The 12,286-nt window shown below is 35.5% G+C and overlaps 1 protein-coding gene across 1 annotated transcript; it reads right to left on the reverse strand.

Annotated features, from left to right (window-relative positions):
- Positions 1–704: 704 nt before the first annotated feature.
- LOC142230138 (cytochrome P450 4g1-like) lies at positions 705–7,901 on the reverse strand. Its single transcript, XM_075300769.1, has 2 exons — positions 6,695–7,901; positions 705–1,676 (listed from the first exon to the last, which is right to left on the reverse strand). Exons 1-2 carry the CDS (start codon positions 7,760–7,762, stop codon positions 1,077–1,079), a joined length of 1,668 nt encoding a protein of 555 aa, XP_075156884.1. The 5' UTR covers positions 7,763–7,901; the 3' UTR covers positions 705–1,076.
- Between the last annotated feature and the right edge of the window lie 4,385 nt (positions 7,902–12,286).

The raw sequence follows: 12,286 nt of genomic DNA on the forward strand, positions 1-12,286 counted from the left end.
AAAAATTTCCCTTTTTGTGGTAGAATTCTACCAACTGTGGCAACCGTGCAATCATACAAAAATTACACAAATTGAAATTAGACACAGTTCAATTCAAAATTTTGCTAATTTCTTACAGCTTATTATCAAAAGACTCTTTTATATTATATAAAATACGAATATACGAATAAATATTTAGATTAATAGAAAAATGTTCCTTCGACCCCGAACACTGTAACATCGGTCAATTATAAAATTATGTTCTTCGACGCAGTCTGTTTGTCTATTTAGAAAAGTGGTCCATCGACACAACTGAGGTGTTATTGCAATTATGCAAAAACTAATACAATTGAAATTAGACACAATTTATGATCAAAACACTGTCATTATAACATGTCAATTAATACAAAAATGGTCCTTCGACCCCGATGTTACTTTAACATCGGCCAATTATATAAAATTAGACACAATTTATGATCAAAACACTGTCATTATAACATGTCAATTAATACAAAAATGGTCCTTCGACCCCGATGTTACTTTAACATCGGCCAATTATAAAATTGATTATTTAATTTAATAGAAATAGTCCTTCGATACTATTCAAATAGAAAAATGGTCCTTCGACACCACTCAGCTGTTGTTTCAATCATGCAAAAAATCCCTCCAATTGACAGCACACAAATCTCGACAAAATTTTCCTAAATTTTCAATAAAACACTCAATTGACAGTTTTATACTGTGCATGACCAGTTTTTTTTTATTAAACCTTTTCGTTTCGTTGTCGTAGTTATATTCATAGTCAAAACTTATTTAGAGCATAACATTCGTATGTTAGTATTAAAATTAAAAGCAATGTTGTATTTATATTTTTTTTTTTTTTTTTGAGATGCTATTATTTGGAAATCTTCCTTATTGTCATTGGTGGTGGTAGTTGAAATAGTAGTAGGCACACGTTCATCGGGTCATGGGATAAAAGCGAGGTTAGTAATATTTTCTTAATTAAGAGCTAACTTAAGGTTACTTCGTACAAAACAAAAACAAAAAATCTAAACTACATCGTTCTTCCATTGGTCCTTTAACAAATCCAGTTGAATTTATGCCTTAGCGGTGGGACGACGTTCCAAACCAATGTTGAAACCATTGGTCATCTTTAGGATAATATCACCTTGTAGTTCGAAATCTTTTTGGGTACGCGTAGAAGTGACACGATAATTACGAATGATGGTCGATAGCAATACCTTCAATTGCAACATGGCGAATTTACGGCCAACACAACTACGTGGACCAGCACTGAAGGGAATGAAACCATAGTAATGACGTCCAGCTGTACGTTCAGGCAAGAAGTTATCAGGATTGAATTTCTCTGGATCGGGATAGATATCGGCACGGCGATGAACAAAGTATTGTAGCAATACCACAGTTGAACCCTTAGCCACGGTGTAAGGACCGGACTTCAATTTGGTATCTTCCTCAACTTTACGAGCAATCAAAGGTACTGGTGGATACAAACGCAAAGTCTCACAGATAACACGCTCCAAATAGGACATTTGCAAGGTATCAGCAAATGTACAATCACGATTGATGTCATCACTAAAGATGGCCTGTTGTTCTTCAAAGACACGTTGTTGAACATCTTGATGAATACCCAAAAGGCAAAGGGCAAAGCTGGATCCAGCAGCGGTAGTATCATGACCCTGTATGGGGAAGAAAAATTCACATATTAATATGGTATCCAGCAATTACGGTTGAGTTTAGTAAGGATAATGGGAGACAATATGAGAGCACAAAGAGAGTAAGGGTAGAGTTAAACAAGTATATACGGCCGTAAGTTCGGCCAGGCCGAATCTTATGTACCCTCCACCATGGATTGCGTAGGAACTTGTACTAAAGGCTGTCATCCACAATCGAATTACTTGGGTTGCGATAACACTTGCCGATGGCAAGGTATCGTAAAACTTTTTAACACTGTCTTCTAAATTGTAAGTTAGTCCATAAGGGGTATATATTAAACAAAAAAAAAAAGCCGATTAAATACGTATATAATTCAGTTTGAAAAATTTTCTATAGAAATAAAATTTTGACAAAATTTTCTATAGAAATAAAAACTTGACAAAATTTTCTATAGAAATAAAATGTTGACAAAATTTTCTATGGAAGAAAATGTTGACAAAATTTTCTATAGCAATAAAATTTTGACAAAATTTTCTATAGAAATAAAATGTTGACAAAATTTTCTATAGAAATAAAATGTTTACAAAATGTTCTATAGAAATAAATTTTTTACAAAATTTTCTATAGAAATAAAATTTTGACAAAATTTTCTATGGAAATAAAATGTTGGCAAACATTGCTATAGAAATAAACTTTTTACAAAACTTTCTATAGAAATGAAATTTTGCCAAAACTTTCTATAGTAATAAAATTTGACAATTTTTACATGGCTGTTAGAGGCCATATACTAACGAAATGTACCAAATTTCAACCGCATCGGATGACTTTTGCTCCTCCAAGAGGCTCCGGAGGTCAAATCTGGGGATCGGTTTATATGGGAGCTATATATAATTATGGACCGATATGGACCAATTTTTGCATGGTTGTTAGAGACCATATACTAACACCACGTACTAAATTTCAATTGGATCGGATGAATTTTGCTCATCCAAGAGGCTCCAGAGTTCAAATCTGGGGATCGGTTTATATGGGAGCTTGTTAGAGACCGTATACTAACATGCTTGTTAGAGACCGTATACTAACATCAGGTACCCAATTTCAAACGGATCGGATGAATTTTGCCCCTCCAAGAGGCTCCGGAGGTCAAATCTGGGGATCGGTTTATATGGGAGCTATATATAATAATGGACCGATATGGACCAGTTTTTGCATGGTTGTTAGAGACCATATAATAACACCACGTACCAAATTTCAATCGGGTAGGATGATGTTTGCTCCTCCAAGAGGCTCCGGAGGTCAAATCTGGGGATCGGTTTATATGGGAGCTATATATTTATGGACCGATATAGACCAATTTTTGCATGGTTGTTAGAGACCGTATACTAACATCAGGTACCAAATTTCAACCGGATCGGATGAATTTTGCCCCTCCAAGAGGCTCCGGAGGTCAAATCTGGGGATCGGTTTATATGGGGGCTATATATAATTATGGACCGATATGGACCAATTTTTGCATGGTTGTTAGAGACCGTATACTTAGACCACGTACCAAATTTCAACCGGGTCGGATGAATTTTGCTGCTCCGGAAGGCTCCGCAAGCCAAATTTGGGGATCGGTTTATATGGGGGCTATACGTAAACGTGGGCCGATATGGCCCATTTTCAATACCATCCGACCTACATCAATAACAACTACTTGTGCCAAGTTTCAAGTCGATAGCTAGTTTCGTTCGGAAGTTAGCGTGATTTCCACAGACGGACGGACAGCCGGACAGACGGACAGACGGACGGACGGACGGACATGCTTAGATCGACTCAGAATTTCACCACGACCCAGAATATATATACTTTATGGGGTCTTAGAGCAATATTTCGATGTGTTACAAACGGAATGACAAAGTTAATATACCCCCATCCTATGGTGGAGGGTATAAAAGTTAATATACCCCCATCCTATGGTGGAGGGTATAAAAATTAAAGTCATCTAGAGAGTAAACTATTCAGTGGACATCCTATTACCTTAAGGTTCCACAAAAACCAAATTCCCATTTAAAGTTTCTAATTCGTTTTAAAGTCAAACGCATCTCAAATAGTCTCAGGATATGGTTTTTTACTATACAACAATATTCGTCTAACCGTATTTCTTTAGGCTAATTAAAATGTTCCTATTTAGGTAAACCAATAACTAAATGAAAACGGTTAGCTGTGATTTAGGTTTCAGTGGGAGATCAACAATGAAAATTTCAACATTTGTTTCAGAATCGAATTCATGGTCTCTTAACATAAGGAAGAGTTTAAATAAACCGCAAATTCAAATAAAACTTTAAGTTGAACAGATTCGACCCTTCTCCTCCTCCTTCTCTGATTGGCTTATTTCACTAAAAAACAAAATAATTCGGTCCTCTGAAACGAAGGTTAAGACCAACGAAGTTTTTTTACTGGTATAGATGTCTCAATGAAGGTATATGGATCTTTATTCATGGGACTCTTTGCAACGTTTGTCCCAAACGAATTTTCTTTAGCTTGAAAACACACGTTTTTAAAAATAAATCAAAAATTTCGTTGGTTTAAAATTTCATCTCCCAGAGAAGATATAAATTTGGAGTTCTACTCTAAAATTCTCATCCTGTTTTATTCTATTAATCAAGTTTTACGGACGAAATATATCTTAATTTGTCTCCAATCTCAATGCAACATAGTAGTCAAGACCCACGGGGGTACACCGTAGCGTAATGGTTACCATGCCCGCCATGCATACCGAGAATCGTGGGTTGAATCCCAGTATCGACCGAACACTAAACAGTTTTTAGCGGTGGATTATCCCTTCTCGGTAATAGTGGGGCCAATTCTGAAGGATTCAAAGTTTCTCTGAGAGGTTTCGGTTGCATATAAGGTGTATACCAACAACAGTCAACGTTGTGAAATTGTTAGCATGACCGGCTTACATACAAAGGGTCGTGGATTCAATCCCAGTATCGATCGAACACCAAAAAGTTTTTTTTAGCAGTGAATTATCCCTTTTGGGTAATGCTGGTGATATTTCTAAGAGTTTCAAAGTTCCTCAAAGTGTTTTAACCGTAATGTGAAACGCCGTTTGGACTTGACTATAAAAGATATAAAGAGATCGGTGTCTTTTGAAGGCAGGGCGGTGACCGAGCAAATGATGCAAAGTTTCTTCGTCACCGTTAATTACTGCTATTCGACAGCAAGCGCTCTTAACTGTGGATGTCCACCAGAATGCTCAATGCATGTATGTAGGTTTGATGCTCTGAACAAATTTTGACTTCAAGAAATTGTGAAGTGATCAGTAGTATCATGTCTCATCCCAAATTACGAGATCTGTTTCTGGTGAAGACATAGCACTTACCGAGGAAATGCTGCACGACTTCTTCGTCATCGTTAATTGCTCCTATTAAACACCAAATGCCTTCAACTCTATCCCAGCAAAAAATGGATCACTATTTCAGCAGGATTGTAAGGGAGAGAGGCAGTACCAACTGCTCACAAAACAACCGAATCAGCGCTGAGTTTTGTGGGCGATGTGCAGCTTCTACATAGCGCTGATATATTTGCTCATTTTAATAGAAATATTGCTTTGAAGTGATATATAATCTTGAGTACAGCATTGTTGGCGTGAAGGAAAACAGCACTACTTTTCATGCATCTATACTGCATGAATTTGCAATAACGTAAACGAATGATCATAAACTAGTTTCAATACTCGTTTACGTTTATTGCTACCGATTCATGCAGTGCGGACGCACTGCCTACACAGAAAAAAATGTTACGAAAATTTTTACAATTAAAATCTTAATTGAGTTTTAAAAAATATTCAATTAAAATTTTAATTGATTCAACAAATTTTTTAATTGAAATAAAAATTAATCACACAAATTAATAGTATCAATTAAACATTTAATTGGATCAATTAATTTTTTAATTGACTGTCAATTAATATTTTAATTGATACTATCATTTCTGTGATTGAAGACATTTCAATTAAAAAATTAATTGGATCAATTAATTTCGTGATTGAATCAGAATTTTTTTTTTTGTGTGTACTTTATTGTATACCAAAAAGCGCAACTAAACTCTTACTGCTGAAGTATTTTTTGCTGGGTTACTGCTATACTTTTTTTGTTGCGATGTGTCCTCCAGAGTGCTCCGTGCTTGTATGAAGGTTTAATGCTCTGTAGAACAAATCTCAACTTCAAGAAATTGAGAAATGATCAGTATAAAATAAAAATGGAAAGTTTTCCTGGAACCTAATATGTGCACACAAAAATTTTTTTTCTGATTCAATCACAAAATTAATTGATCCAATTAATGTTTTAATTGAAATGTCTTCAATTACAGAAATGATAGTATTAATTAAAAAATTAATTGACAGCCAATTAAAAATTAATTGATCCAATTAAAAAGTTACTTGATACTATTAAATTGTGTGATTGATTTTTGTTTCAATTAAAAAATTTGCTGAATCAATAAAATTTTTAATTGAATATTTTTAAAACTCAATTAAGATTTTAATTGGAAAAATTTTCGTGATTTTTTTCTGTGTGGATTTGCATAAGAAGCGTAAGGGTAGCGTGTGGGTATCGTTCATATTTTCACACATCAACAATAAATCTGAATACTGTAACATTGAAAAAAGAAACCTGCCTCTTCTCCTTCCTTTTTTATGTAGTTTTTACTGTACTCGGAGTTTACTACAAATATACAGTACATTCCAGCTAAACCAATCCTTGGAGTTGTATAGGATTAAATCATAAATATAGTTAATAGTACAAATGTTGCCCGAGTTCGGGAAATTCTGAGTTATCCTAATCATAATGCCTCTCGGAGGCTGGCTATTTCTATATAAAGACCTTCCTATTCCTATTGAGAAGGAATAGATCATCCGAAATATGTTTCAAGAGCCTATAAATGAGATACATAGTTTTCCATGAAAAAGCAAATGTTTGCTATTGAAACATATTTGGGGTTCTCATATTCCTTCTCCTTGCGTCTATTAAATCCATAACCTCTAAATCAAACTCACCTCAAACATAATGGTATTGACTTCATCCATCACATCCTTATCGGTCCATTTGATATCGGGATTTTTCTCCATTTCCATCATGGCATCCAACAAAGCCAAACGTCTCTTCTCACCTACATCATTTTCATCGATATCATCCAAATCATCACGTAAACCGCTCTTCTTCTCTTGGGCAACCTTAGCCTTCTTGGCACTATCATCACCGCGATCAATGATACCACGTTCTTCGGCATTGAAATTCTTCTTGCGCTCCTCCACAACTTTACGGGTCATACCCAAGATAATATTCATGAATTTGTTATCATTCTGACGCATCTTAGTGAAGTTGTAGGTGGCATCCAAGCGATAGAATAATTTCATTTGGCGATTATGAATGATGTCGGACATACCGACGACAGCCTGGGCATATTCGGCACTCTTCTCAGTTTCTGGTTCATTCTTGCATCCCATAGCGGTGGTAAGCAAAATATCTACAGTGGTCTCCGACATATAATTGTGACAATCGAACTCCTGGCCAACCTTGGAACTCATGCGACCCACAACAGCCTTAGAATGTTTCACAAAAGTGGGTACGAAACTCTTCAGAATACTCTGATGGAAAGTGGGGGCAATCATACGGCGATGATGACGCCAATGGCCACCACTAGAAATCAATAGTCCATTACCGAACCAAGGTTGGAAATAACGATACTCCACTGATTTTTCAAGATGTTTGTAGCCACTCAAGAAAATCTCGATATCGGCAGGACTGGAGAGGAATACAATATTCAAATGACCGAAGGCGACACGGAAAGTCTCACCTAATTCGGCAAAAGTATCGGCGGCAGTTTGTAAAATCTGTGGACTAGTCTTCATGAAAGCCATATGAGCATTACCCAATAGGGGTATTTGTTTGGGTGTGGGAATTGTGTCCATCAATTTGTATTCTCGGGTGTTACGGCGATAATATTCATATAGGACAGCAATGAGGCCAATGGCAAAGAGCATGGTCGTATAAGTGCTGGATCCCTCAGCAGCCATGGCGGCAGCTCCGGGCTGCACTGTTTCCTGCAATACCTCGACAGACATTTTCCTCTAATTAGTTACGCTTAATCCACAAGATCCTTTAATCCTTTTCAAGATGTTATATGAAACTTCTTATCCCGATATAACCGTTGTGTGATTTTTCAAATCTTCTCCTCGCCACGGTTCGAGCAGAACTGTTGATGGCCATGTCCCAAGTCAGCAATATAAATATCGACCCATCGAAATGCAATCGTTTGCATTTTTTACACTGCAAATGCGTAAGAATAAAATTAAAAAGGCAAAAAAAACACACACATATACACAACATTTTGTTATAGTTTATTTGATACACTTATATGCATTTCTAATATATTTCTAGTTACAGCATAGTATGAATTGCCTATTTCAATTTGTTGCACATTCGTCGAAAAAAAAAACAATCATTAATGGTGAGTTGCATTAATTCAAAGACATTTTCACCTCCTCGTACAATATGCAAAAAATTTTGTTAATGTGTTACTTGGAGTTGAGTTGCGATAAATTAGAGATTGATGTAACGTTGAATTTTACCACAAGATCGGTAACAGAGAATTTTCTTAAGTTAAGTTTATTTACATCGGCGTGTGTGTGCCCAACAATATGGTCTATAAATAGAATTGTTTGACTGTATGGGTTGCTTGTGCATTGATGGGTATAGAGGGAATTGTCAGTTGATTACCGCATTGAGAACTATATTGTTCGCATTACAGAAAATTCTGAGAGTAATTAAACCACAGGAAATTGAGAAATTTATGACGGATGACGCAATTACCCAGAAAATTACAAATTTAAGTTAAACTTTATAAAATTTCTTTAACATCCTGCAAAAGAGTCAACATCAACTTCATTACAGCGAAAAGCAAATATATGTTACGATATTTGTTTGTTTAAAATGTCTTTCTGGGAGGAAAGAATTAGTTTTTTGCATGTAGGTTCTGTAAAATAAAAACACGGATACCTACGTTTAAACCAGTATTTTGTTTCACTCCACCTAGAGAAGAAATATGATTACCTGCTAGATCAAAATGTTATTTTTGCACGGTGAAAATGTAACATAGTTCTCGCAACCACGTTTTTTTCTCGGACATTATGTATCTGATTTCAACACCATTTTATTTTTGTCGAGAAAACAACATTTTTGCGGCCAACATGTTGTTTTCTCCCCATCCAAAATAAAATATTGCTCTACACGGACGAAGGTTACACGGACGGAAAAGACTAATTTTCATATATATGTTTGGAATTCAAATTTTTAGCACATTATTTTTAGGTGCAAGCTTATAATGTTCATAAACTATTATTGCATGCTTGGGGCATAACTATTTAACATGTTAGGACGTATTATATTTGAGTATTATTGTATTCTCTTAAATATAATGTCTCTGGATGCAAACATACATTATGTTAATTTTAAAATTTCGTATAAACATATATATGTTTCAAAATGTCAGAGCTAGAGAGAATAGACAAAAGAGATAAAGATGACGATGGGGATGGGGATAGATAACGAAAGACTACAACATAACGAAGTGAGAGAATCAAATGAGAGCATATTGTGGCCTACTTGAAAACAAATTTTGTAATGTATAAATGCACTCCAAAAATTTTAATTGTTTAACTCTAAACATTATTTACTTAACGCATTCAGGTGTGCATTCTTCTTGTGGCATCGAGTCGGACTATAAAGCGTGGTCAAAAACTGGTAAATTTAATGCCCTGTTGTACCCTTTAACTGCAGTTCACGAAATTACATCCTCTCATAAAAGAAAAATTAACTAAAAATAAGGTAGAAAATCATTGGCGCCAAATCATGACCATTTTAACCATACAGTAGTTCATTCCTATTATTTTTCGGACTCGGAAATTTTTTCTGTATAGTCTTAGAAAGTACGAAATAAGGCCGTTTTAAGAGAAAATTTATGGTTTGGACAGTTAAATTTCGCAAAAAAGAATAGAAAATCAATAAAAAATAATTTAAAAATCTCATCCCCGCTGGGATTTGAACTACAGATGTGCACGTGACACGAAATTGTGTGCGTGAGTAACGAATTTTGGAAAAACACGCTCACGAAAATAATCCCGTTTACGAACATAAAATGCCTACGAGTTGAATTCATTTATAATTTTAGTGACATCCTAGGTTTTAACGAGTTTTATAACGCTCTCGATTTTAATCATACTCATGTTTTTAGTCAGGTTATATACACCCTCAAAAAAATCGCTTCTCTAACATATGTTCCAAACATATTTTGCAGGAAGTACATATATTATTGGATACTGCCGAAACATTAATATGTTTGTTCTATGTGAACATATTATATGTTTGGAAGCATGTTGAGCCCAAAAATATTATATGCTTGGAAGAATTTTCCCCAAAGACGATTGTGCTCATTCCCTCACATAAGTTTCACTTACACGAAATTTTTTAGGTCTTGGCACCTTTTTCTGTAATACAAATAATGTTGAAGAAATTATTCAATTTTATAAATTTGTTAAATTTTGCCTTTCGCCTGGACGGAGAATCGAACTGAGGACCAACAGTTTGTAAGCCAACACACTATCCACTGGGCTACGCAGCTGTTATAGTCACCAGTAGACAATTATCGTTATAAGTTACATTTATATAGCATAGTTTGCAGCGCCCACGAGCCCATGCAAACATAAGATTATTTAGCAAACATACATTTGTTGGCCACGTGGAGCAGTGGTTAGCATGTCTGCCTTGTATTCAAAGGGTCGTGGGTTCAATCCCTGCTCCGACCGAACACCACTTTTTTTTAATTTACACATTTATATTTATTCTATTTACTTTTCTTTAATAATTCATTTTAAAGAAAATAAACTTTTTCAATTGTTTTAGCTACAAAAAACGAACTTAATGCCCGCTTTTGTATTTGAAGGTGTCCGTCAACTCCTCTTGGACTACTTATTAATAAAGAGAACTAAACTTTGTTTTTATACATAATAATATTTAGACTTAAGCATATAAAATTTTTGGCCTTATCTTAAAACGGATTTCCGAAACAACATACAAGCGGTTTCACAGAAATTGCTCTCTTTTTCATTCTCTCGCTGTGTTATGTTGATATCTTTCGTCAACCTTCCCGGTTTCCATCTCTATTTCTTTCTCTATACTCCCTCTCTGTCGGTCTATGAATAAAATATCACAACATATATATGTTTATACGAAATTTGTAAATTTATATATGTTTACATTCACACATATTATTTTTATGAAACATTCATGCCCCAAACATAATATATTCTAACATATTAACATATGCGTCCCAAACAATTAGTGTCAGTTTAGGAACATTACATGTTTCCACTTAAATATATTGTGTTTAAAAATTGTGCCCGAAACACATTTTGTTTACATCGGAACATATGAAAAACATATTTTTCTAACAGTGTAGGTAAATTACTCATAAAATTATTCGTGAGTCACGAGGTTTTTCGAGAGTCACGACATTTAAAAGATGTTCGTGCGTGAGTGTGCGTGAGTAAAAATTTTCTTGTCGTGAACGTGCGTGAGCGTGAGTCCTACCAAAAAATATCGTGCGTGAGTATGCGTGAACAAGATTTCTCCGTCGTGAGTGTGAGTGAGAGTGAGCGTGAGCAAAATATTACTCACGTGCACACCTCTAATTTGAAAATGTGCCGCTTGAATGTTTCACTTTCATGGAAATTCTATTTATGAGATTTTGCAAAATAAAATAATTTTTATTATACCCTCCACCATAGGATGGGGGGTATATTAACTTTGTCATTCCGTTTGTAACACATCGAAATATTGCTCTAAGACCCCATAAAGTATATATATTCTGGGTCGTGGTGAAATTCTGAGTCGATCTGAGTCCGTCCGTCCGTCCGTCTGTTGAAATCACGCTAACTTCCGAACGAAACAAGCTATCGACTTGAAACTTGGCACAAGTAGTTGTTACTGATGTAAACGGACCCCCAAATTTGGCTTGCCAGGCCTCTAAGAGAAGCAAATTTCATCCGATCCGGCTGAAATTTGGTACATGGTGTTAGCATATGGTCTCTAACAACCATGCACAAATTGGTCCACATCGGTCCATAATTATATATAGCCCCGATATAAACCGATCACCATATTTGACCTCCGGAGCCTCTTGGATGAACAAAATTCATCTTATTCAGGTGTTAATATATGGCCTCAAACTCCCATGCAAAATTTGTTCGGTATCGGTCCATAATTATATATAGGCCCCATACAAACCGATCCCCAGATTTGACCTCCAGAGCCCCTGGGAAGAGCAAAATTTTTCCCATTCGGTTGAAATTTGGTATGTGATGTTAGTATATGGTATCCAACAACAATGCGGGAATTGGTTCCTATCAGCCCATAATTATATATAGCTCCCATATAAACCGATCCCCAGATTTGACCTCCGGTGCCTTTTGGAGAAGCGGACTTCATCCGATCTGCTTGAAATTTGGTACGTGGTGATCGCATATGATATTTAACAACCATGCCAAAAGTGGTCCATATCAGTCCATAATCATATATAGAAGTTTCTACGC

The sequence above is a fragment of the Haematobia irritans genome, chromosome 3, assembly GCF_050003625.1.
Source record: "Haematobia irritans isolate KBUSLIRL chromosome 3, ASM5000362v1, whole genome shotgun sequence".
Classification (NCBI taxonomy): Eukaryota; Metazoa; Arthropoda; class Insecta; order Diptera; family Muscidae; genus Haematobia; species Haematobia irritans.